This window comes from Ostrea edulis, chromosome 9, assembly GCF_947568905.1.
Source record: "Ostrea edulis chromosome 9, xbOstEdul1.1, whole genome shotgun sequence".
In the NCBI taxonomy this organism is placed as follows: domain Eukaryota; kingdom Metazoa; phylum Mollusca; class Bivalvia; order Ostreida; family Ostreidae; genus Ostrea; species Ostrea edulis.
In genome coordinates this window covers 11,575,808-11,602,486 of record NC_079172.1, presented here as the reverse complement: position 1 = coordinate 11,602,486, position 26,679 = coordinate 11,575,808, and the positions used below count along the sequence as shown (strand labels likewise).

At 36.4% G+C, this 26,679-nt stretch overlaps 2 protein-coding genes across 2 annotated transcripts in view; both read left to right on the top strand.

The window, feature by feature from the left end:
• The first annotated feature begins 3,478 nt into the window (after positions 1–3,478).
• Positions 3,479–11,079, top strand: LOC125660199 (uncharacterized). The gene is made up of 4 exons (XM_056148523.1): positions 3,479–3,579; positions 4,606–4,977; positions 9,980–10,159; positions 10,633–11,079. The coding sequence occupies exons 2-4, from the start codon at positions 4,950–4,952 to the stop codon at positions 10,749–10,751; spliced, it is 327 nt and encodes a 108-aa protein (XP_056004498.1). The 5' UTR covers positions 3,479–3,579; positions 4,606–4,949; the 3' UTR covers positions 10,752–11,079.
• The window catches only part of LOC125658220 (uncharacterized), a 37,162-nt gene continuing 13,967 nt past the window's right edge, over positions 3,485–26,679 (top strand). The window contains exons 1-5 of the mRNA XM_048889385.2: positions 3,485–3,535; positions 12,052–12,312; positions 13,803–13,959; positions 16,273–18,314; positions 21,281–21,471. Of these exons, the coding sequence (XP_048745342.2) occupies positions 12,084–12,312; positions 13,803–13,959; positions 16,273–18,314; positions 21,281–21,471 (2,619 nt within the window). The 5' untranslated portion in view covers positions 3,485–3,535; positions 12,052–12,083. The remainder of the gene's footprint in view (positions 3,536–12,051; positions 12,313–13,802; positions 13,960–16,272; positions 18,315–21,280; positions 21,472–26,679) is intronic.

The window sequence follows — 26,679 nt, the reverse complement described above, 5'->3', positions numbered from 1 at the left end:
CTCAGAACTCTATAATTTTTAAATTCAATTCATAAACATGAAGCATATGTCCTAAATTCATATTAAATCCCATATAGTAAATTGGGGTTTGATAACTATAATCATGAAAATAAAATTGAAACTCCATCAACGTGCAATGTACAGTTTGCCTAGTTTCAATGCAGTCCAAAAAGCATCTAATCTGGGTCACTGTTCTTGCAAAAAATATAGGAGAGAAACAATTGTACATTTGCAGCACAAAACAACACACTGATACAACATTCATATCTACATGTACATTCTAAATTACTAATAAAGGACTCCTGATCTCTATTCGTAATATATCTTGCTATCAGGTGTTCACAGGCTGACTTTTGAATACCTGCAATTTCAGTCAGATTGCAGTAAATTGAATATAGAAAAAATACTCGTGTGATTAATCAACACATTTCCATTGATATGTTCTTTTGCTATGAATGAGCTTGAAATGTTATATTAATGAAGTGATCATTTACACAATCAGTGACAGAGATTTGTTGCCTGCCTGCCTTTACTCTGATGTCTCCCTTTTAAAGCCTTTCCATTGAAACATGATCCCGATGATTATCTTTCACACCCTTCAATCAAACCTTACGAAATTTGAACTTGATCTGTTTCAAATGAATCCTCGCAAAGACGCAAACATAACAGTAAAATCTGGAAAATCAATGGGACAGATGGACATTCAGAGAAGAAACCTATACACTGTATCTCCTTTGGTTTTACAAACTACTAGGAGACTAATAATCTATTGCTAACAAAAATGATATAAACTAATAAAATTTCTAAGGTTCTGTACACACTAATGTTACTACTTTGCACATATTAAATGTGGATCAGCCTAATGGATGAATATGGTTTGTCCTATTGAAAACATCAATTAGCAAGCCAAAGATAATAAACATGTAATTTGCAATGTAAATACGTTTGTAGATTCAATGTAATTGTAAAAGTTTACATTTGTCCTGAGGAACGGGCAGATTGTCCAGAAAATCTGACAATCTAATTGGTTGTCTTGATGGTCAGTTTAGTGCTTTTAAAATTCTTGTATTTGACCTTGGATCTGTAATGTTGATTTGACCCTTAAAGGCATCGGATATTGTTGTAACTTAGTACATATACAAAAACACAATGTGATTTCTTTTGTTTGAGGAATGAATTAGACAAAAATAAATTTCTACTTGGTAATTAAAATGAATGGATTACTCTGGATATTTCAAGTTTTCAATTCGAATACCTATAAAAGTATGTTCAGTTATGCGGTTCAATATAGAACCGGTTTTAATCGAGTAACGATGTAAAATCAGTTTAGGACGACACGTAGAGCTGTTAATGCGTTTAAATTTTATACTAATCCAACTTGTATATACATGTTATGTAATTATAGTACGTTGTATTGTTGCAACATTAAAGCTGCTGCGTGTCGTTGCTAGTCCATTTAGTGTGTTATGTTGTTTTATTACTGATCTTGTATCAGAAATTAATGGGTTTTAAAGGAAATCACATATATGCATAAATGCCATGTCATATTATATAACATATATGTACGATATAAAACTGCAACATATTAAAGTACATGAGTATATATAGTCAGTTAACAAACTTAATAAAATCTTAGTATAGTTTTAATAGTACAGTCTGCTTTGACTATAACATTACAACTACAGCATTGTTACCCACTTATTTCAGTAAAAGTATGTATGTTTATCTTTGCAAGAATGTAAATAAGAATTTCATGAATGAATAAAGTGAAAGTTCAAACCATCAAAATTTGGGGAAATTCTCAAGATACTCGAATGTCTCTGAAATTTATTGACTTTTCCCCGTTAGAGTTTTAATGCACTTTTGGCAGTTGTGTTCTGTGTTCCTTATGGCTTCCTTCATGTATGGACTGAACTGAGTTGCAAGGTCTACCTCCAAAATGTGACACCTCACTGGAACAAAGCTCATACAATTTAATATATTACATGTCACTGAAAATGTTCAGCTTTACAGTAATCATCTCATATGAAAGAAATAATAGTAAGATAATATAAAGTTCAATAAATTTTTGAGAGGAAATCATGATTGTTTAATACCTCTGTTTTTCATGAGTGATTCTTTCAGCTTCTCTAATTGACTATGCATATGGTCTATTTGGTTGATGACATTTTGGTGAGAATATTCCTCGGATTTGGACTTCTCGTCTCTATGGTCCTCAAAGCTGTTAATTTGGAAAACATAAATTATAGTTTGCAGGAGTTTTTATATTGATTTCTATTTCAAATCAAGATAATCACGAAGTACAAGATTATTTACAATCTATAATGAAAATACTTAGAATTTGCTCATTCATCATCAACTGGAACAGATAAATGCAGCTGCTGTAAACCAATAATACCCAAAGAAGAAGGCCTACCTGTTAATTATTTATTGAAAATTAAAAACCTTTCATACTTTATTGTTTTGTTCATGATAAATTTTGATTTGAATATAATATATATTCCAAAGATATTTTCATTCATACAATCATGTATTCCTTAACTTTTGATGGCATGGGCTTATCAGAAGTTGAAAGAGAGCTAGGCCTGTAGCTACCTGAATACATTAATGTACATGTATGAGAACATACTGAATATCGGCCTAATCTAGAGAAAGTGTTTCTTTCCTGGGACCAGTGCACAAGCCGATGACTGTAGTATATATATTTACGGTCATCACAATATGGCAGCTGACCTCATCGGTTAGAATTCTATATATCACGATTTCAAACGATTGATTATTCATTTACAAGTATCATTTCATGATAATTATCAGTATCCAGTATACTATTCTTAATGTTACTTATGGCCTTTGAGCAGGGAGGGATCTTTATCGTGCCACACCTGCTGTGATACTGGACCTCGGTTTTTTGCGGTCTCATCCGAAGGACCGCCCCATTTAGTCGCCTTCTATGACAAGCAAGGGGTACTGAGGCGATGAGGTCAGTGAGGACGACGGACATATCCTAACCCGGATCCCCACGACAGCCTCGACGATTGCATATGATCTGCCCTAACCTTGGATTTATGATGGTCTTTGAGATGTCAGTCATTTTTGTTAAACCGTTTGAATTTTCCCTCTTTGTAAACTTTCCAGCACTCTTTCTCTCCCAGCTCCGGAAACTACAAGGTTTGTTGTAGATCTAAGTCTAGCAAGCGCTTATCTTAAACCGGAAATGCAGACGAGTGCATTTTTTCCCGCGGAAACTGTGATGAAGAGGAGAATGGAGTAATCCATTACGTAGGTGTGTTTAGGATAATCGGGATCGTAACTTTCATAAAATGTTACTTGTAACCTCAATAATATTATACACATTCAATTTCGTATAGATTTCTGGTCACATTCATGGTTTCCATTTGATTTCTTACATCTTTTTTAAACGTAAGGCATAGTAAATTCGCTAATATCCAAAATCACCCCTTATATTTAGAATAGACTCGTCTGGTGCAAGTTCATGGAGTTGATATTTACAGAAAGTATACTTGTTTAATCACTGGTAGGTTTCTTGATGTTGAAAGGACTGCAATATGTGAACCACAGGTATCTGTTTCTTACAGCTCAGAAACTAGGCTAGATCTAATGTGTACATATCGTCTGATTTGAAATAAAAGTTTTCTTTGACATTTTGACAGTGTTTGAAGCATGCTAGCCGAGATATTTCATTAGGCCTAGATTACTTAGTATTTAAGTCTTATTGCTCGAGCTGTAAAAATATGTGCCTACAATATACATGTATATGAAATATTTGTAGATTTAACCTGAGAATCATCCAAGGTTGCATTTGACCTGGACCTTTTTAAAAGTTGAAATTCAACAGGGGACTATAACTGTATTGGTTACTAGAAATTAGCTCACTTATATTGAGCAAAGTTTATCCAAGGTGAATGGATATTCATCACTTTTAGTTGCTTAAGCAGCCTTAAAGTGATATGTTGTTTCACAGGTCACAGTGTGTGATGTTAGAATAAGTTAATACCAGTCTTTGATGGTAGCTGAAGCTGAAGGTGTTCTGTTGATGTTTAATACAAGGTCAACAACTTGATAGTGATGCTATGGTGACAACATTCATGAAAAGGTGAATCGATGGGGATAGCCACCAGGCTATGTATGGTTTTGTAAAGAAGTAGCCTATTATTTCACTCATCACATCACCATTGCCGGTGAAAGTTTTCTTAGTTGTGTAGGTTAAACTACTGAATTGAATATTTATACACTAAGTTATTTCAGTGGGGCCAAAATAAAAATATTGTATGTTTGCCCAAACGTGACTGACCCGAAAAAAAACCCTCGCGAGTCAAATTTTTATTGCCGATTTTCGGCAAAAAAAAATTTCCCAGAATTTTTACCTGTCCGGGTCGTCACCGTATCCAATTTGCGCTTGAAACGAACCCGAAAAAAGTCCTTCCGAGTAAGCGCCCAGAGGACGCAGTTAACTTTATCTCGATATCTTTGGGATTTATCATGTCATATTAAGAAAACGGCACATGGCATGTGAAGATTTTACACGCTGTCTTCATCCGTTGTGATCAAAATTGACAACAAAGTTAAGCCAATCTTATCAAACAGATTATATCACTTCAACAATAAGAAAACATGGAATGGCGTCTTCGACGAAGTAACAGATCCAGACGAGATTAGCATGAGAAAGACTGATGAAGTTATTGTAATCGCCACGGATCGAGGTGGGGTCCAAAATTTTTAGCCCGACATGAGTGAACTCATTCAAGTTGTCCAGGAATTCCACAACAAGTTAAAGTTTGGAACTTTTACTGTAAACAGGTATTCCTCAGATATGCAGGATGATGAAAATAACAATGTGAACAAAGCGTCAAGTTCCGACACAGGAAGGACATACTTTGATGTGATAATGTCCAATACCAGACACTTAAACTACAAAAAACCCTATTCAAATGAATGAGGAAGCTACTCGCTTTACAGGTACTGTATGTGATTTTTTTAGCTCTTCTGAGCCGAAGGCTCAAAGAGCTTTAATCATATGGCCATATGTCTGGCGTGCAGTGTTCATAAACTTTTTGGAAAAAGGGCTATATCTCGAGAACCCCTTGGCCAATTTTTGTCAAATTTGTCACAGGGTATCCTTGGCCCAAGGGCTTTCATTTGTACTAAAACTAGGGTTGTTACCCTTTAACAAGGGGAGATAATTAGGAAAATGCAAACAGAAGTATTGGTTGTTAAAAATCTTCTTCTCAAGAACCACTGGGCAAATTATCACCAAACTTATGCATAAGGATGAGGATAGGTTGTAGATAAAAAAATGTTCAAGGCATCATCCTGGGGCAAAGGGTGTGGTCTCAAGGTCACTTCAAAGTTGACCTTAAATTTTGTTTTGTTAAAACTTTGATATTTTGCTTAGTATAAGGACTAGGATCATAAAATTTTGTCAGATGATGCATTTTAGGACCTAATATCATGTTGTCTCAAAAGTAGGTCATGGTGACCTACTTTTTGAATTTCGCAGGTAATTATTATCAAATGGATTTTGATGCTTATCTTGGACACTTTTGAGCCTATGATCATCAAAAGGTGTCAGTTGATGAATCATGGGACCTTAAAGTGCGACATGTGAAAAGTATGTCACCATGACCTACTTTTTGAATTTTATGGTTAATCATTTATGAATACATTTTAGGTTGTTATTTCAGATACCGAGAGGTTTAGAATCATCAAACCTTGTAAGTTGATGCGTATAGAGGCCTCGAAACCTATTTATAAAAAGTAGGTCACAGTGACTTACTTTTTGAATTTTGCAGGCATTCAAATTTCACATTTTCAATTTTAGATGCATATTTTGGACACTATGAAAGCTAGGATCATCAAACTTTGTCAGTTGATGTATCTGGAGTCTTCATAGTTTGTTGACCAAAAAAGTAGGTCACCGTGACCTACTTTTGGAATTTGACGGCTATATTTTAATATTTCAGATACTATTTGACTTACAATTATCAAACTTTGTCAGTTGATGCATGTTGAGTCTTCAGAATGTGTTGACTAAAAGGTAGGTCACCGTGATCTATTTTTGGATTTTGACGGCTATATTTGAATATTTCGGATACTATTTGACTTACAATCATCAAACTTTTGTCAGTTGATGGGTCTTGAGTCTTCAGAGTGTGTCGACCAAAAAGTAGGTCACTGTGACCTACTTTTGGAATTTGACGTTTATATCTGAATATTTCAGATACTATTTGATTTCAATTATCAAACTTTGTCAGTTGATGCATCTTGAGTCTTTGGAGTGTGTCGACCAAAAAGTAGGTCACTGTGGCCTTCTTTTGGAATTTGATGGCTATATTTGAATACTATTTGACTTGTCAGTTGATGCATCTTGAGTCTTCAGTGTGTCAACCAAAAGTAGGTCACTGTGACCTACTTTTGGACAGTTACATTTCAATTTTTATGCCCCCGAGATCGAAGATCGGGGGGCATATTGTTTTTGTCCTGTCTGTCATTCTGTAAATCTGTCATTCTGTCTGAAACTTTAACCTTGCTAATAACTTTTGAACAGTAAGTGATAGAGCTTTGATATTTCACATGAGTATTCCTTGTGACAAGACCTTTCCGTGGGTACCAACATTTTTGACACTTTGACCTTGGAGTTTGACCTACTTTTTGAAAACTTTAACCTTGCTAATAACTTTTGAACAGTAAGTGATAGAGCTTTGATATTTCACATGAATATTCCTTGTGACAAGACCTTTCCGTGGGTACCAACATTTTTATACCCCCCGCAACAAGTTGTGGGGGGGTATACTGGAATCGGGTTGTCCGTCCGTCTGTAGACGCAATGGTTTCCGGGCTCTAAAGCATTATCCTTTCCACCTACAGTCACCATATCATACATATGGACTACCCATGGGATGAAGATGTTCCCTGTTGATTTTGGGGTCAAAAGGTCAAAGGTCAAGCGCACTGGACATCGAAGTAGCAATATGGTTTCCGGGCTCTAAAGCATTATCCTTTCCACCTACCGTCACCATATCATACATATGGACTACCCATGGGATGAAGATGTTCCCTATCGATTTTGGGGTCAAAAGGTCAAAGGTCTAGCGCACTGGACATCGAAGTAGCAATATGGTTTCCGGGCTCTAAAGCGTTATCCTTTCCACCTACAGTCACCATATCATACATATGGACTACCCATGGGATGAAGATGTTCCCTATCGATTTTGGGGTCAAAAGGTCTTCGTGCGTTAACATTTGAACATTTTCAGCTTCTTCTCTGAAACCCCTGAACCAATTTCAACCAATTTTGGCATATAGCATCTGTGGGTGGAGGGGAACAAAAATTGTGAAATTCGTGGTCCCTGCCCCCCTGGGGCCTGAGGGGTGGGGCAAAAACCATCAAAGTGAGTGTAATTTTAAAAAATCTTCTTTACTCCTGGACATCAAGAAGCCAAACTGTGGGCATAATTATAATGAGCGTTGAGCCCTCTACCAAAATTGTGAAATTTATGGCCCCTGGGGCAGGGGTTCTTGTGTTAGGGTGGGGCTCTATTGGTCATATAGTGAAAATGTAGAAATTCTTTGAAAATCTTCATATATTAGTTTTATCTAAGGAGTAAATAACCCTTTTCTTTATGATGTCTCAGACCTAGGTTTTTAAAAAAGGATTATTGATTGAACATAAAAATGACACGTGTATGTACTTCATGACCACATAGCTATTCAATGTTTCTTCCATCCAAAAGTAAAATTCTTATATTTAAACACAAACCTAATTCAAACATTGGATGGTTGTTACATGATACTCAGGTGACCTATAAGGCCCCTGGGCCTCTTGTTGCTTTTAAAGACCGGGAAAATAAGCACCGCCTTCAAATTTACCTGGCCTGTGAACCCTTGTCAATCAGGTGAAATTGAGCTTCACATTGGATGCAAGAAATTGATGGACATTTAGTTACTAGTCTTTGTGTATACCTTATCTATCTTATCAGGCGATCGAGGCGCCCCTGCAATCTTTTGATGCTTACCGCGTAATCCAACTGGAGAGGGAATTTTCATGTAGAGATAGTCATACAATAATAATAGTAAATTTTGCATACAATTACATCAATATAATAGGGTGTGCTTAGGAATGGATACGATTGATAATAATTATTATGTATTGTTAGAATATAATTTACACGGACATCGATTTTATGCTAAACAGATTAATTATGAGTAAATGCATTGTACGTTAAAATTTTGTTCGCACTCATTTAAAAATTTATAAGCGTAATTTCCCCTCGAAACATGGCGGCAAACGTGTATGTAACTTCAATCTTATTAAAATTAGACGTTAAATCCTCTCGTTTATTCGCATACACATGTATGCGAATACGCGAGCGGATCTAACATCTTATTTTAATTACGTCAACTTATCGGAAGAGAAGTTAGCCGCTATAAGGGCTCTTTCTTGCATATAATGGTTGGAATTAGGATCCAGAGGAAGAACAAATTCTTCGTCTGGACCAGTTATCGAAGGAACTGTCGGAAAATCAGAATGTCCTGACTGTTTTTGTAGGCCATGCGTTATGACTACCATGAATTTTTCAATCTTACAAAAACGTGCAGGTAATGCAGGTAACACTGATAACACCCCGTGTATTTGGGACGGTATATACAAGCAAGGGTTTCCTCGGGCTTGTGGCCTCACACCTGCCTTAAATTAGCTCCGCCTCTTACTTAACTTACCTGAGGAAACCGACCGGTTGAAAACCTCGGTCTTTAAAAGACATGTGTCTTATTACATCAATTACAATATGTATACATAAAATGGCATTGTATAGCGGTGTACAAATTCAAGCAAGCAACCAACGGAGAAGAACTTTTCAACGAGTTAGGTTTAAGTGCAAGACATAGACATTTCCCTAAATTACAAAGTGTATGCATATAGATTGTGACTTATTTCCTTTGACTTTTCCACCTACAATCATCTCGTACAGGAAAGTCGCGAATATTCCATTTAAAATTTCAGTCCCAAGCATAATATTTACTTGATTTATATCGCAATCAGGCAAATTTTCCACTATGTTACATGTAATGGTATACCAGGTGGGAGATTTCATATCCGAATTACCCCGCAAATATCAAAGTCTGTCGAAATTCACACCTTCGGAAACAACGCTCATGATTCCCTGATCCTTGATTTTGTTAAATAAACAACAACTCGGGTTTTGGTAATTAACCTCACACGACGCTGCATGTGATAGCTTGGGTATAATAATTGATTTAGAGTGCCGATTAAACAAGATCACCGCCTAGCTATTACCTGTGCATTTTAAAACGAAAGTGTTAGGGGCGATAATTCCCAGAATAGTCATGCTCTACTGAAATCGAAAGTAGGAATCGCGTTGTAATAAAAAAAATGTAGTCATTTCATAAAGGTGAAATTACACGAAAAAGTTTTACAACTCATGATCGTTGGTTGCATTAGACAGGTGGTCGTTTAGGACAAGTACAATACGTTGGGTAACGCCTTGGAGGGGAAAGTTTTATGGTAACATTGAGTTATCTGCCCATTTATCAATCTTTTTTCCGTACTTAATGTAGGATGGCTCCGCTTTTCTTCTTCTTTTGTAATAAAAGAAACGTAACATGATACGTTTTCACTTTTATCATAATTCACAGGCACCCATCTTTTTTTTTAACCTGGAAGACAACCACCCATACAAATATATTTTCCCAAATCACCCCCACCCATCCAAAAAAATATCGGCTGCCGTCCCTCACCCCCCCCCCCCCCCCCCATACATTTTTTGCTGGAATAGCCCTTAGGCATAAGGAAGAGCTAAAAACAAAACAAAAACATATTTCTTGAAAATGTATTGCAAATAAATTCTAATGATGTCTTCTTATCACTTCTTCATACTGCCAGGTATGATTAATTCCCATTGAATATGGCTTATATGTACATGTATTAAAATTTTATTGGCAGGGTTGCAAAAACTCAGTTCTAGTGGGACAGAATGTTTGGATGTCACCGTTGATTGTACAGACTGTGCCAAACCCAGATGCATCTACTCCAAAGTAAAACTGACTCCCAGAGAAGTGAGAACTCTGAAGTTGCTGCTTAATTCTCATGATTACAGCTGTAGGGCTGTCATTACTACTGATGGTATGTTTAACTTTAATATAAATGGCCAGTTTGTCATTGTACGAAGTCAGGATCATTTGTACAGTTTTGTTTAAAATTTCCCATGCTTTTACACATGTTTTATGTACTTGTGAAAATTGAAGGTAAAAAAGATCATACATGTACTACTTGAAAATGTGTATTTATTTATTCATCAAATGTTAGGATTACAGTGTCTTTTGGTTTTATATATTCTTCTCACTGAGTGTCAGATGAGGTCAGTCTTTAGAAGTATGAATTAGTCTTCATTGTTCTATTGCAATTTCTTCCATCATGCCAAACAGCCTGCAGAAATACTATCTTCTTATGTTTTAGCATCTGTCATATATTCAAGCACATAATGATACAAATTAAAATCGTCTTGAATAAATATTAAACAATTCAAGTGTGAAATTATAACAAAAATTTGTTTTCTGTATTGATATTAATTTGGTTTTGTTTTACTTTTTATACAGGTCATATTCTACAAGTCATATTCTACAAGTCATATTCTACAAGGGAAAGTCTTTGTGAAACTGCAACTCAATTGCCAGTCACCCATAGAATTTGGATATTATTCTTCTGGTATAGGTAAAGCAGATATCTGCTGCTACTGCACAGCTCAAGGTATCCAGCAAGACAAGGAGTTAAAGAAACAATTTCGGGTTGTCCTACCAGTGTGTCAAGCTTGCCTGGATGATAACAAACCAATGTTGAAAAGAAATCCAATTAGAAAGTGAACTGACTGTTATAAACATATGTATATTCAATTTTTGTCTCTGTTAGAAGCATCTGACAATTATAGAGAAACATGCATTTGAACATTGACGTTTTCTTTGCAGACATAGTTCTCAGTATTTCTAAGTTCTAGTCATTGTTATGTTGTGTTTTTGTCTATACAATATTAAAATTCAGTTTCTAAAGATGAGTGCTTTTCAATCTAAAATATCAGGACATCTTTAGTTTTGTTGGAGGGACATCTGTTGCTTGCATTATTTTTGCCTACCTACCTACCCATACCCTATTATCATGAGTCGGGTTTGGGCATGCAAACTCAAATATTTTTAATGCTGGCCTGGGTTACAGATAAATTTGAATCTCCTCTAAATAATGCCACAAAACAGGGTCTTTTTGTGATGCTTACGATTACAAGGTCGTGTGAATGATAGCTAGTTAATTCATAGTGGCATGCAGTCTTCGAAATTAAGCGCTAGCCCGATGACCGTGGCTAGTAAAATCGGGATCGGGTTACCAAAAATTATTAATGCACTGATAGTGAATTTTTTAAAGAATTATTTAAAATTATATGATTTTATTTTCCAAATTATGGCCCTCTTGGGCATACAGCATACATGATTGTTAACATTTCAATGTGCAATGTTTATGAAAATGATAAAGAAAAGAACAAAAAAGAGCAAAATGTTCACTATTGGTATGAGCAATGTTCATACATGAGACATTTTGAACATGATAATACTTATGTATTACATGCAAGTACCACCGTGTATCCTAATGCAAAACAGTCGGAAATACACACAGGAAAAAATATATACATGTACTTAACAATACTACATGTAATAATAGTAAAGGTAAAATGGAAAGATTTAATAGTACTGTGTATTTGGATTGGGCCTAAGAAGTTGGTATGGACATTACTACATGTATAAGGCAGGTATCAAGATAATTCATTTCATTTTCCTTGAAATGGAGTAATTACTGCCCTGGGGTAATCACTAAATACCAACTGGTTGCAGTACTGAGCATAAATGTGGGTTACTCGAATTTAGTTATTAGATTGTGGTTCTCCATGTATTGAACAGAATAAAACGTCATTCCATTCAGCAAAATCTTTATACAAAGCAAATTAACAGTATAATTCTTTGATCTTTGTGTAGTCCAAAGAAGAAAATTGATCAACGTAACTATTATGGAGGAAGATAATGTACGTGACGTTCTCCAGACAACATTGACCAGTTGTGAGAGCCTGTCTCCCAAGATAGCAGGACTGATACGCCGATTCAAGGCTGTAAGCACCCTGTTGTTGATGAGAAAAGACTCTGCATTTGCTGACCTGGACAAATACACTAAGAGTTTGCGGAGCTGGGTGGATGATTTTGATGACCAAATTCAGTCTGCAATACATATAGCATATACAGGTATCCCTTGATAAGGTTTTGTTCATAACACTAAACCAGAATGAAATATGGTGGTATGCTTCCTTTTCTCTCTCTCTCTTTTTTGTCCCCCACCGCAACGCGGAAGGGAACATAGAAACACCCGTGTCCGTCCCACTTGACATTTTTGTCCCCCACCGCAACGCGGAGGGGGACATAGAAATACCGATGTCCGTCCCACTTGACTTTGTGGACGCAACTCCTCAGAAACCGCTCTACAGATTTTGTTCATATTTTATAGGATTGTTAGTCACAATGTGTAGTTGATCATATTTTGCTGCCATTTTGATTCGACAATTTTGACAGGAGTTATGGGACTTTGTTGAATTTGTACATGCTACACTATAGGAACACTTTGTGGACGCAACTCCTCTGAAACCGCTCCATGGATTTTGTTCATATTTTGTAGGATTGTTAGTCACCATGTGTAGTTGATCATATTTTGCTACCATTTTAATTCGACAAATTTTATAGGAGTTATGGGACTTTGTTGAATTTGTACATGTGTATAGTACACTATAGGAACACTTTGTGGACGCAACTCCTCCGAAACCGCTCACCGGATTTCATTCAAATTTTGTAGGATTGTTAGTCACCATATGAAGTTTATCATATTGCACCTTCATTTTGATTCGACAATTTTTACAGGACCCAGGAGTTATGGGACTTTGTTGAATTTGTACATTCTACACTTTATGAACACTTTGTGGACACATTTCCTCAGAAGCAGCTCAGTGGAATTTGTTCAAATTTTATTAGTCACCAAAAGTAATTAATCATTTTGCGCCACCATTTTGATTTGGCAATTTTTATAGGAGTTATGGGACTTAGTTGAATTTGTACATGCTACACTTTATGAACACTTTGTGGACACAACTCCTCAGAGGCCGCTGTATGGATTTTGTTCAAATTTTGTAGGATTGTTAGTCACAATATGTAGTTGATTGTATTCCACCACAATTTTGATTCTACAAATTTTGATACAGAAGTTAAGGGACTTTTGTGCTTCAACTTTTTTTGCGGCAGTGGGAAACATGGTTACGCGTAGCAATCTTGTTCATACTTGGAACATGCTAAAAAATGCTCATGTTAGATTTAATGAAGAAACCTATTAAATTAATTATTGTGGCTGGGATGGAGCCACAATAGGAGATTAAAGTTTTAAATGGAGATGTGTAGGAAAAAAATCTAGAGGTAGGTACATCCTTTTAAACAAATACATGCAACTGCACATGTAGAAGGGATACTCCATGCATAGTGATGTAGAGAAGGAAGGTTTCTACCATTATTGTAAATTTCATGATCCCCAGGGTAAAGGTTCTGACTCCAGGGTGGGGTCTGATCAAACTTGGTATAGTGTATATGTGTAAAATATCATAAATACTATCTATATAATATATATTATATATATACATTAACTATTAGTGCTTGAATGATTGTAATGCATGTATTACAAATTTGCACATTCTCAGAGAAAGCTGCAGTCATTAAAGCGTATAAAGAAGAACTGGAAGAGGAAATGTCCACTCTGAGTGTTCTTCTACAGGAGTCCAGAAAGCTACTTCAAATGTCCAGAAAGTTTGATGCTACTCAGAATAAACATGGGAAAACCCTTGTCACTGCTTTAAAGTAAGGATCAAATTATTTACATGATGTTTATTGTCTGGTTTAGAGTTTTCAGTGTTCGTGAAGAAAATCCAGTGTGAAATACTGTCTTGGATCTAATATCTCATTTAATAGTGTGTGTTATAGGGGTATCAATGCAATGGGGTAATGGCATATACAGCAACCAATTTCCCTGAAATTTTGACAATGCTGTTAAAGGTGGATCGATCCTTGTGCGACTTATCAATATTTAATGGTTGAAAGTGGAAAACTGTATTAACTTCCACTCAATATGGTTTAATTTAATCAATAACCAAAGAAAATGTGTATGTTGCCACCTTTTTAAAGATGTCAGAGGTATCAGACATACTAAAACAGAAGTATATATCAACATTTAAAATCACACATTTTCGTTAAACAGAATAATGAAAATTGATAGGGACTTGTTGAAATGACAAATTTTAAATGTCAATACTTTATAAGAAAACTGCTAATTCATGAATACATAAAATTAATTGTGGATATTAGGGAAATCATTGTGTCAGAAACATACAGTAGAGGAAATCCTAGCATAGGAGTTATTGCCCTTGACAACATTTTTGTCCCCCACCGCAACACGGAGGGGGACATAGAAATACCGATGTCCGTCCCACTTGACATTGTGGACGCAACTCCTCAGAAACCGCTCTACAGATTTTGTTCATATTTTATAGGATTGTTAGTCACAATGTGTAGTTGATCATATTTTGCTGCCATTTTGATTCGACAATTTTGACAGGAGTTATGGGACTTTGTTGAATTTTGTACATGCTACACTATAGGAACACTTTGTGGACGCAACTCCTCTGAAACCGCTCAACGGATTTTGTTCATAATTTGTAGGATTGTTAGTCACCATGTGTAGTTGATCATATTATGCCGGAATTTGGATTCGACAATTTTGACAGGAGTTATGGGACTTTGTTGAATTTGTACATGCTTTTAGGAACACTTTGTGGACGCAACTCCTCCGAAACCGCTCCATGGATTTTGTTCATATTTTGTAGGATTGTTAGTCACCATGTGTAGTTGATCATATTTTGCTACCATTTTGATTCGACAAATTTTATAGGAGTTATGGGACTTTGTTGAATTTGTACATGTGTATAGTACACTATAGGAACACTTTGTGGACGCAACTCCTCCGAAACCGCTCACCGGATTTCATTCAAATTTTGTAGGATTGTTAGTCACTATATGTAGTAAATCATATTGAGCCACCATTTTGATTCGACAAATTTTACAGGAGTAATGGGACTTTTGTGCTTCCATTTTTTTTTGCAGCGGTGGTGGACATGGCTATGTGTAGCAATCTTGTTAAAATTATGAATAATTTATTATCTTTGGAAAAGAAATTTCAGTATCAAAAGTTTATTAAATTTTTTATATCATTCGGTGAATAAAATTCCTCTGAAAGATGTATTTCTATCATGCGCAAAATTTAAATAAAGATTTTGCAAAAACCTATTGACATCACATGAGGATTGATCAACCTTAAGGCCAAGATATTGCTCTTATCCCTGCATTCAGACGGTCTAAGTTCCCTTTAGTCATTGCAAACAGAAAACATGTTTATGTTTAACTCAAATATGTATCAAACTTGCAATCATCTTCAATTCCCCCGAGAAGGTGATAATACAATTGAGCAATATCCCGTGAAACTACAGACATTTTTGAAGCGTATGAATTAGGTAATAAATAAGAGGTAAATAAAGTGTTAACTATACTCGGATCAAGAAGTACTTTAACAACATGGGCACACTTGATTGAACAATTTGAATTTGAGTTACGCAAGTTGCTCAAGTTTTTAAAAAAAACCTGCGTATTTCATAACACTTGTGTTAACACATGTTGGAAAAGTTTACTCCACTGATGAATCTGTTGTGAAATGCTTGAACTAATAAAGTACATCGCCGATGCCATTCCAGGCAAAAATATCAAGAGGAAAAATTCTGACTCAGACGAAGAGAAAAGAAAAGAAAAACAAAAAGAATATGATAAAGAAAATCCACTTGCCCCGGGCGTCGGGCAATGGGATTTGTCAGCCCCTGCATGTATACAGTGCATATGTTGTATTTACAAATCCATCACATTTTCCCCAGTAAACTACATTGCAAACATTCTGTTTTATTTCACAATAAGATTTTAATTGGAGTATTTTTGTCTCAATCCATGTTTTTGAAAACATCGTCCCGAAAGTCTTGTCAATTTCACATGTTTATGTAGTAAGTGATGAATGTTAAAGCGATAAAGCGTTTTATTGAGAAAATGTAAGTATAATATCTATTTTATTTATAGGATGATGAAGGCAGCTAGTTGCTTGGAGACTAGAGATGTTGATGAAAATCTCGCCTGCTTAAGACTATCCACTCAGCTGGATTGGAAGAATTTGCCTAAACTTGGACAATTGGTCACATGTGACTTATCTGATGAAAATGAATTGGAAGTGAAGACTTTGGGAGATAAATCATGCAAATGCAGTAAAGAGATAGCGAAACCTTCTGTAAAGTCAGAGTCTACCCAAACAGACATTGTACAATCTGAAAAAGAAACAGTGAGTGAATCAAAAGCTAGTAAAAGCAAGAACAGCTATGGCAGTCAGAAGTCAAAAGACAACCGGTCATTCACCAACCAAAAAAATCAAAGGTTTATCATCTCTCAGTTAGAGAAAGGTGGTATCAGCAAGCAAGGAACAAGATCTTTAACAGTTTCTTCCACAGGTGGTTCGGTAAATAACAATCACAGAGAGGAGGGACCTAGGAGAAGACCAGTCATTAGAGACTCAAAATTTAAACTCGACACCAGTCAGCCACGCAAACGATCCGTCATCAAAAAAGAAGATAATCTTGGTGACATTGTGCAAAATTATTCAAAAGGGGAAGTTTGTGACAATCCAAAATCATCACTCAATGTTCCCACAACCGAAAATTCCCAAAAGACAGAAAACTGTATTGACAATTCACTTGTGAAAACCCGTATGGATGGTCTTCGCAAACCCAGGCCTATTTCTCTTTCCCCGAGGACACCGGAAATTTGTAAAACAGAAGAGAATCGTGGTACAGGCACTGACTGTAATGCATTAACAATGGTTAATGGAGAAACAAATGCCGACACTGCCATTGTGAAACAATTGTTTGATCCAGATGTACTGAAAAGAGACAAAACTGAAAAACCAGATGTTGATGAAGAAGTGGAATCTTGTGAAGTAAGTGCTTCTGTGAAGGATTCATCACAAATGTCGCATAATGGTGAAGATAAGCAACATGACACAGGAAGCAAGTCTAGTCCAACAGAAAATGGAAAAAATTCTTCTAGTCCCAGTACCCCCAATGCATGTCTACCAACAGATATTACTATAAAATCAGAACCTATCACTCCAGTTGAATCTATTGCACCAGTTGTAGTGGAAATCAAACAAGAATTGATGACTCCACCAGACTTTAACAGTAATAACCAGGTAGCTGTCAATCAGAACAAACCAAATCCTGTTTTAAAGTGTAGCTCATCGGTGAGTAAGGCAGAGGGTTGGGAAAGTGATGAAGAAATTAAAGGTAGGCTAGCCGACAAGATCCAGGGTGTTATTTCAGACAGGTTCTCTGCTGAGAAGGATGTGAACTGTGATGTTACAGACGAGCCACATTCACCTCCAGAACGTCCACCACAAACAGCAAGACTGACCTCAGGTGTCCCTTTACATGAACCAAATTCCACAGAGAAGTCACCTCCTGACAATGATGCTGTACCTTTACTACTGCCATCATTACCAGCGGATTCGTCCTTTCTGAATTCAAATAGCCATTCTTTAGACCCAGACTCCACAGGAAAGTCACAGCTTAACAGCAACAAAGTGCCACATTCAGGGAGTGGTAACAAAGTAAATGGGGGTGAAGAATTTCACTCAAATGATGTAGACAGTAAATTAGACTGTTGTGTGTCGGATATCCCATTGCCACCAACCCAAGATTCTCCACAGGGAGCGTCGCCTAATTCTCACTCAAATGATGTAGACAGTAAATTAGACTGTTGTGTGTCGGACATCCCATTGCCATCAACCCAAGATTCTCCAAAGGGAGCGTCACCTAATTCTTACTCAAATGATGTAGACAGTAAATTAGACTGTTGTGTGTCGGACATCCCATTGCCATCAACCCAAGATTCTCCAAAGGGAGCGTCACCTAATTCTTACTCAAATGATGAAGAAAATGAATTAGATGGAAATGTGTTGCCAGTGTCCCAAGACATTCCAAAGAGAATTTCACCTCAGAATGTTACAATTCCATGTCCCCAAAACAATGTTGATAGTGCCATTACACAGCATGTCAGGGAGGAGATCCGTAACGGTTTGTTTATACCATTTATACACTGATAGGAAGGGGAGATCCGTAACGGATTGTTTATACCATTTATACACTGGTAGGGAGGGGAGATCCATAAAGGTTTGTTTATACCATTTATCCACTGGTAGGAAGGGGAGATCCGTAACAATTTGTTTAAATACCATTTATACACAGGTAGGAAGGGGAGATCCGTAACAATTTGTTTAAATACCATTTATACACTGGTAGGAAGGGGAGATCCGTAATGGATTGTTTATACCATTTAAACACTGGTAGGGAGGGGAGATCCATAAAGGTTTGTTTATACCATTTATACACTGGTAGGAAGAGAAGATCCGTAACGATTTGTTTATACCATTTATACACTGGTAGGAAGGGGAGATCCGTAACGATTTGTTTATACCATTTATACACTGATAGGAAGGGGAGATCCATAACGGTTTGTTTATACCATTTATACACTGATAGGAAGGGGAGATCCGTAACGATTTGTTTATACCATTTATACACTGGTAGGAAGAGAAGATCCATAACAATTTGTTTATACCATTTATACACTGGTAGGAAGGGGAAATCCGTATCGATTTGTTTATACCATTTATACACTGGTAGGAAGAGAAGATCCGTAACGATTTGTTTATACCATTTATACACTGGTAGGAAGGGGAGATCCGTAACGGATTGTTTATACCATTTATACACTGGTAGGGAGGGGAGATCCATAAAGGTTTGTTTATACCATTTATACACAGGTAGGAAGGGGAGATCCGTAACAATTTGTTTAAATACCATTTATACACTGGTAGGAAGGGGAGATCCGTAACAATTTGTTTAAATACCATTTATACACTGGTAGGAAGGGGAGATCCGTAACGGATTGTTTATACCATTTATACACTGATAGGAAGGGGAGATCTGTAACGGATTGTTTATACCATTTATACACTAGTAGGAAGGGGAGATCTGTAACGGATTGTTTATACCATTTATACACTGGTAGGAAGGGGAGATCCATAACGGATTGTTTATACCATTTATACACTGATAGGAAGGGGAGATCCGTAGTAGTTTGTTTATACCATTTATCCACTGGTAAGAAGGAGAGATCTGTAACGGATTGTTTATACCATTTATACACTAGTAGGAAGGGGAGATCTGTAACGGATTGTTTATACCATTTATACACTGGTAGGGAGGGGAGATCCATAAAGGTTTGTTTATACCATTTATCCACTGGTAGGAAGGGGAGATCCGTAACGGTTTGTTTATACCATTTATCCACTGGTAGGAAGAGAAGATCCGTAACAATTTGTTTAAATACCATTTATACACTGGTAGGAAGGGGGGATCCGTAACAGTTTGTTTAAATACCATTTATACACTGGTAGAAAGGGGAGATCCGTAACGGATTGTTTATACCACATACACTGGTAGGGAGGGGAGATCCATAAAGGTTTGTTTATACCATTTATCCACAGGTAGGAAGGGGAGATCCGTAACGGATTGTTTATACCATTTAAACACTGGTAGGGAAGGGAGATCCATAAAGGTTTGTTTATACCATTTATACACTGGTAGGAAGAGAAGACCCGTAACGATTTGTTTATACCATTTATACACTGGTAGGAAGGGGAGATCCGTAACAATTTGTTACACTGATAGGAAGGGGAGATCCGTAACGGTTTGTTTATACCATTTATACACTGATAGGAAGGGGAGATCCGTAACGGATTGTTTATACCATTTATACACTGGTAGGAAGGGGAGATCCATAACGGATTGTTTATACCATTTATACACTGATAGGAAGGGGAGATCCGTAACGGATTGTTTATACCATTTATACACTGGTAGGGAGGGGAGATCCATAAAGGTTTGTTTATACCATTTATCCACTGGTAGGAAGGGGAGATCCGTAACAATTTGTTTAAATACCATTTATACACTGGTAGGAAGGGGAGATCCGTAACGGTTTGTTTATGCCATTTATCCACTGGTAGGAAGGAGAGATCCGTAACGGATTGTTTATACCATTTATCCACTGGTAGGAAGGGGAAATCTGTAACGGATTGTTTATACTATTTATCCACTGGTAGGAAGGGGAGATCTGTAACGGATTGTTTATACCATTTATCCACTGGTAGGAAGGGGAGATCCATAACGGTTTGTTTAAATACCATTTATACACTGGTAGGGAGGGGAGATCCATAAAGGTTTGTTTATACCATTTATCCAGTGGTAGGGAGGGGAGATCCATAAAGGTTTGTTTATACCATTTATACACTGGTAGGAAGGGGAGATCCGTAACGGATTGTTTATACCATTTATACACTGGTAGGGAGGGGAGATCCATAAAGGTTTGTTTATACCATTTATCCAGTGGTAGGGAGGGGAGATCCATAAAGGTTTGTTTATACCATTTATCCACTGGTAGGAAGAGAAGATCCGTAACGATTTGTTTAAATACCATTTATACACTGGTAGGAAGGGGGGATCCGTAACAATTTGTTTATACCATTCATACACTAGTAAGAAGGGGAGATCCATAATGGTTTGTTTATACATATATGTACCATTTATACACTGATGGAAGGGGAGATAAAGGGAAATGGATTGTCTTTGGTAATCTGCTGAAATTGAAATAAATTTATGCATATAGTTCATTGTGGTATATTTTATATTACTACAAAAGGTTTACACACCATCATGACCATGTTGTATTGCTAAATGAGGAGTGTAACTGATAACAAAGAATTCCCTACAAAATCTTGAATTAATGTACATGTATCTTTCATTTTCAAATGTAACCAGTTTTGGGTCACGGTGTTTATTATGGGTGATACTTATGGACTACTAGTTGCCCAATAGTGAAAGTTAACTTATTAAGTACAAGAAGAGATCTCCAGTAAATGATATCTGAATGAGTTTGATTTAGGTAATTGATTCCTGGACCTCTTTTTCTATGGTAGGCAAAAAAGGAAATTTCTCTCCAGTATCTGCAAAGCTGCTGTTCAAAGTTGGCACAAAAGACAACCACCTTAAGTATCCAATCGGTGTTACCACAAATGGCAATGGAGAAATCTTTGTAGCTGACACTGGTAATCATCTTGTTAGGATGTACAACGATCAAGGCAAATTTCTCAAATCTCTGGGGAAAGAGGTTAGTGTTGTATGGATTATACTTTGGAATTTTAGGCCACATTGCAATTGGTCTACATCCTTCATCATGAGTCTTGTGTTAAACATTTCTAACTTCTTTTCATATTTGGCCAGGGTTTGACATTTACTTTTTTGAGCACTAGACCTGTCAAGCTACTTCAAATGAAAGCTGAAAGCTCAAGTGAGCTTTTCTGGTCGGCTGTTGTCAGTCGTCTGTCTGTAAACTTTTTAGCTCACCTGAACCGAAGGTTCAAGTGAGCTTTTCTGTTCGCTTTTTGTCTGTCATCTGTCTGTCTGTCTGTCCGTCTGTCTGTTAAACTTTACACATTTTCGACTTCTTCTCCAGAACCACTGGGCCAATTTCAACCAAACTGGGCCAATTTCAACCAAACATGGCCAAAAGCATCCTTGGGTGAAGGGCTTTCAAGTTTGTTCAAATGAAGGGCCATGTCCCTTTCAAAGGGGAGATAATCACAAAAATGCAAAAATAGGGTGGGGTCATTTAAAAATCTTCCTTCTCAAGAACCACTGGGCCAGAAGAGCTGAAATTTACCTGAAAGCTTCCTGACATATTACAGATTCAAGTTTGTTCAAATCATGGCCCCCGGTGGTAGGATGGGGCCACAAGGGGGGATCAAAGTTTTACATACAAATATATAGGGAAAAACTTTAAAAATCTTCTTCTCAAGAACCACTAAGCCAGAAAAGCTGAGATTTACATGAAAGCTTCCTGACATAATGCAGATTCAAGTTTGTTCAAATCATGGGCTCCGGGGTTTGGATGGGGCCACAATAGGGGATCAAAGTTTTACATACAAATATATAGTTAAAATCTTTTTCTCAATAACCACTGAGTCAGAAAAGCTGATTTTTACATGAAAACTTTCTGACATAGTGCAGATTCAAGTTTGTACAAATCATGGCCCCCGGGGGTAGGATGGGGCCACAAGGGGGGATCAAAGTTTTACATACAAATATATAGGGAAAAACTTTAAAAATCTTCTTCTCAAGAACCACTAAGCCAGAAAAGCTGAGATTTACATGAAAGCTTCCTCACATAATGCAGATTCAAGTTTGTTCAAATCATGGGCTCCGGGGGTTGGATGGGGCCACAATAGGGGATCAAAGTTTTACATACAAATACAGTGGAACCCCGTTATTACGTTTTCCATTTTGTCACGATAAAATAACGTAATACCGGGGGCAACGTAATAAACGTTCCCAGTTAAATCCATTAAAAATATCATTTGGAAATTGTATATCGTAAGTTGGTACTCCGTGAAGGGGTGTGTGAATATATCTTTACTGTTTCTTTGTTTAAAAGACTATGATACTTTGTTTTATTTACATCTTATCTTTAATGTCCGTAATTCTTCATGTTCTTATCCCTTTTCTTTATTTCGGTGTAGGATACATAAGGATGTTTTGATAAACGTTGCTTTTTCTGCAATCGTTTGGACCGCCATTTTGTTCAACTTTAAAACAATGCGTTCATGTAAATTTCTCTCAATAACTCGTTCCGGTTCGTATTCAACATTCGTATTTAAAAAATAACAAAACATCGTTTTTATTAAGTTCTCTAATTACACAATACACAACACAATAAAAAAAATCCCGCCCAAAAAACAACAAATCTATAGACACAAAACGCACACGATACCCAACACTTACACACTTCTCACCAACGATAAACATGCACGGAGAACAATTTAAGCGCAATCCACATAAAAAAAATATAATGATGCACGAAGATTTCATTTATAACGCTAAATGATGGCACTAAAATCACGTGCGCATCAAGGGATTTTAAATATTCACCGAGGTAAATGCTGTGCACGAATCGGCCGATAGATTGGTGTATGTATGGACGAGATTTACGAACACCCAAGCTGCATGTCCAAACAACGAACAATTTTTTTAATTGAACACCTTTAATCACCTATGTCCAAGCAGTTACCCAAGCGGTTGTAACATTGCTACGATAAATCTTGTCTTTCTTGTTTGGTACCAAAGCTTTCCGTGAATAGAGTTTTAATATCGAAGGTAATCACACTATGCTGAGCTGAACACGCAGGCGGTTGAGAAATTATTTCTTTGATTATCAAAATATGAAAAATGAAGTAAATGTCATAGAGTACAATTTCTAAATAAACATTATTTAATTGTTTATCACTGGCTTCTATACGGGGTATTCACCTGTATTGATGTCGCTAGATCTATCGAAGCGTGATCAGTCAAGCGTCTCTAATCCCCAAACAGACCAGGAAATTTAGGTGGTGACTGCCTCAGGCAGTCAAGGTGTGAATGGCTTATTATTTTGAGAATCACTATTGAATAATTAGGGGTTTATTACGTTTTTGTCGGAATTTTTACAACGTAATACCGAGTCCCGGCATTTTAGGACAACGTAATAACGAGGTCTATTTTATATAGGTTTGTTAAGAAATGGTTTTCTGCTTTGAAATTCCAACGTAATATGCGGACTAACGTAATAAAGGGGGAACGTAATAACGGGGTTCCACTGTATATAGGAAAAATCTTCTCAAGAACCACTGAGTCAGAAAAGCTGATTTTTACATGAAAACTTTCTGACATAGTGCAGATTCAATTTGTTCAAATCATGGCCCCCGGGGGTAGGATGCCGGGGCCACAAGGGGGATCAAAGTTTTACATACAAATATATAGTTAAAATCTTTTTCTCAATAGCCACTGAGTCAGAAAAGCTGATATTTACAAGAAAACTTTCTGACATAATCCAGATTCAAGTTTGTTCAAATCATGGCCCTTGGGGGGTAGGATGGGGCCACAAGTGGGGGGGGGGGGGTCAAAGTTTTACATACAAATATAGGAAAAAGCTTTAAAAATCTTCTTCTCAAGAACCATTGGGCCAAAGAAGTTGACATTTACATGAAAGCTTTCTGACATAGTGTAGATTCAAGTTCGCAAAGGGTAGTTTGGGCCATAATAGGGACTAAGGTTTTACATGCAAATATATATGGAAAGTCTTCAGATATGGGCCAAGGTGACTCAGGTGAGCGATGTGGCCCATGGGCCTCTTGTTACATTTTAGCAGAAATTGACCTGAAAGCTGGCTGACATTACAGATTCAAGTTTGTTAAAATCATGGCCCCCGGGGGTCGGATGGGGCCACAATAGGGGATAAAAATTTTACATAAAGATATATAGGAAAAATCTTTCTTAAGAAACACGGGGCCATCAAAGTTTTACATACATGTATATAGGAAGTACTAATGTTGCAATTATCTCTGAATTGGGTAGATTACCTATGTTCTGCTCTATAATCCAAAGTATTTTACTATATTGGCATAGATTTGAGAATTGCCCAGAATCATCCCTGTTATACAGTGCTTATACAGAGAATATCAATCTGAATTCATAAAATATAAATTGTTGATACAAAAACATTAGTTATTTTGTTATTTTAGGGAAAAAATGGGCATTTTGGTACCCAATTTTAAAAAATCTCAAATTCTCATTTTTCAAAAAACAAATGAAGAATCAGGTACGGAAACAATTTTTACTTTACTGGACAAAAAGACTTGAAGAGGGTCAGAAATCAGGAAAACTCACAACATATTTTTCGTATAAAGAAAACTTTACTATGGAAAGTTATATATTTTTAGAATCCCTAGAATTAAGAAAAACTCTATGTAGATTTCGAATTAGTGCACATGACCTTCGAATTGAAAGAGGAAGATGAATTTACAAAAACCAATTCTGGCCAGAAGATTTCTTTAGAAAGAAACAAAAGAATATGTGAATTATGTAACCTTAATTGTGTAGATGAATTTCATTTCCTCACTAATTGTCCATTCTATGTTGAAGAGAGAAATGTTTTTTAATGGTATATACAAGCTCAACAAAATTTTTATCTATTTAACAAATGAGGACAAATTTACTTGGTTGATGATTAATGAAGACAAACCAGTAATTGTCAAATGAAGTGAATATTTAGATCAAACTTTCAGAGAAAGAAGTGATGCTTTAAAACTGCAAAAATCATTATAGTTTATTGTTCATATGTTGGTATAATTCTGATATTGTCCATATACAGTGGAACCCCGTTATTACGTTTTCCATTTTGTCACGATAAAATAACGTAATACCGGGGGCAACATAATAAACGTTCCCAGTTAAATCCATTAAAAATATCATTTGGAAATTGTATATCGTAAGTTGGTACTCCGTGAAGGGGTGTGTGAATATATCTTTACTGTTTCTTTGTTTAAAAGACTATGATACTTTGTTTTATTTACATCTTATCTTTAATGTCCGTAATTCTTCATGTTCTTATCCCTTTTCTTTATTTCGGTGTAGGATACATAAGGATGTTTTGATAAACGTTGCTTTTTCTGCATTCGTTTGGACCGCCATTTTGTTCAACTTTAAAACAATGCGTTCATGTAAATTTCTCTCAATAACTCGTTCCGGTTCGTATTCAACATTCGTATTAAAAAATAACAAAACATCGTTTTTATTAAGTTCTCTAATTACACAATACACAACACAATAAAAAAAAATCCCACCCAAAAAACAACAAAACTATAGACACAAAACGCACACGATACCCAACACTTGCACACTTCTCACCAACGATAAACATGCACGGAGAACAATTTAAGCGCAATCCACATAAAAAAAAATATAATGATGCACGAAGATTTCATTTATCACGCTAAATGATGGCACTAAAATCACGTGCGCATCAAGGGATTTTAAAATATTCACTGAGGTAAATGCTGTGCACAAATCGTCCGATAGATTGGTGTATGTATGGACGAGATTTACGAACACCCAAGCTGCATGTCTAAACAACGAACAATTTTTTTAATTGAACACCTTTAGTCACCTATGTCCAAGCAGTTACCCAATCGGTTGTAACATTGCTACGATAAATTTTGTCTTTCTTGTTTGGTACCAAAGCTTTCCGTGAATAGAGTTTTAATAGCGAAGGTAATCACACTATGCTAAACACGCAGGTGGTTGAGAAATTATTTCTTTGATTATCAAAATATGAAAAATTAAGTAAATTTCATAGAGTACAATTTCTAAATAAACATTATTTAATTGTTTATCACTGGCTTCTATACCTGGTATTCACCTGTATTGATGTCGCTAGATCTATTGAAGCGTGATCAGTCAAGCGTCTCTAATCCCCAAACAGACCAGGGAATTTACATGGTGACTG

What these genes read in the sequence shown, in the direction of transcription:
- LOC125660199 (XM_056148523.1), top strand. Translation starts at nt 4,950, where the DNA reads ATGAATGAGGAAGCTACTCGCTTTACAG. An exon ending in GGAAGCTACTCGCTTTACAG is followed by an intron (nt 4,978 to 9,979) that starts GTACTGTATGTG and finishes TTTTATTGGCAG; the next exon opens with GGTTGCAAAAACTCAGTTCT. An exon ending in GGCTGTCATTACTACTGATG is followed by an intron (nt 10,160 to 10,632) that starts GTATGTTTAACT and finishes CTTTTTATACAG; the next exon opens with GTCATATTCTACAAGTCATA.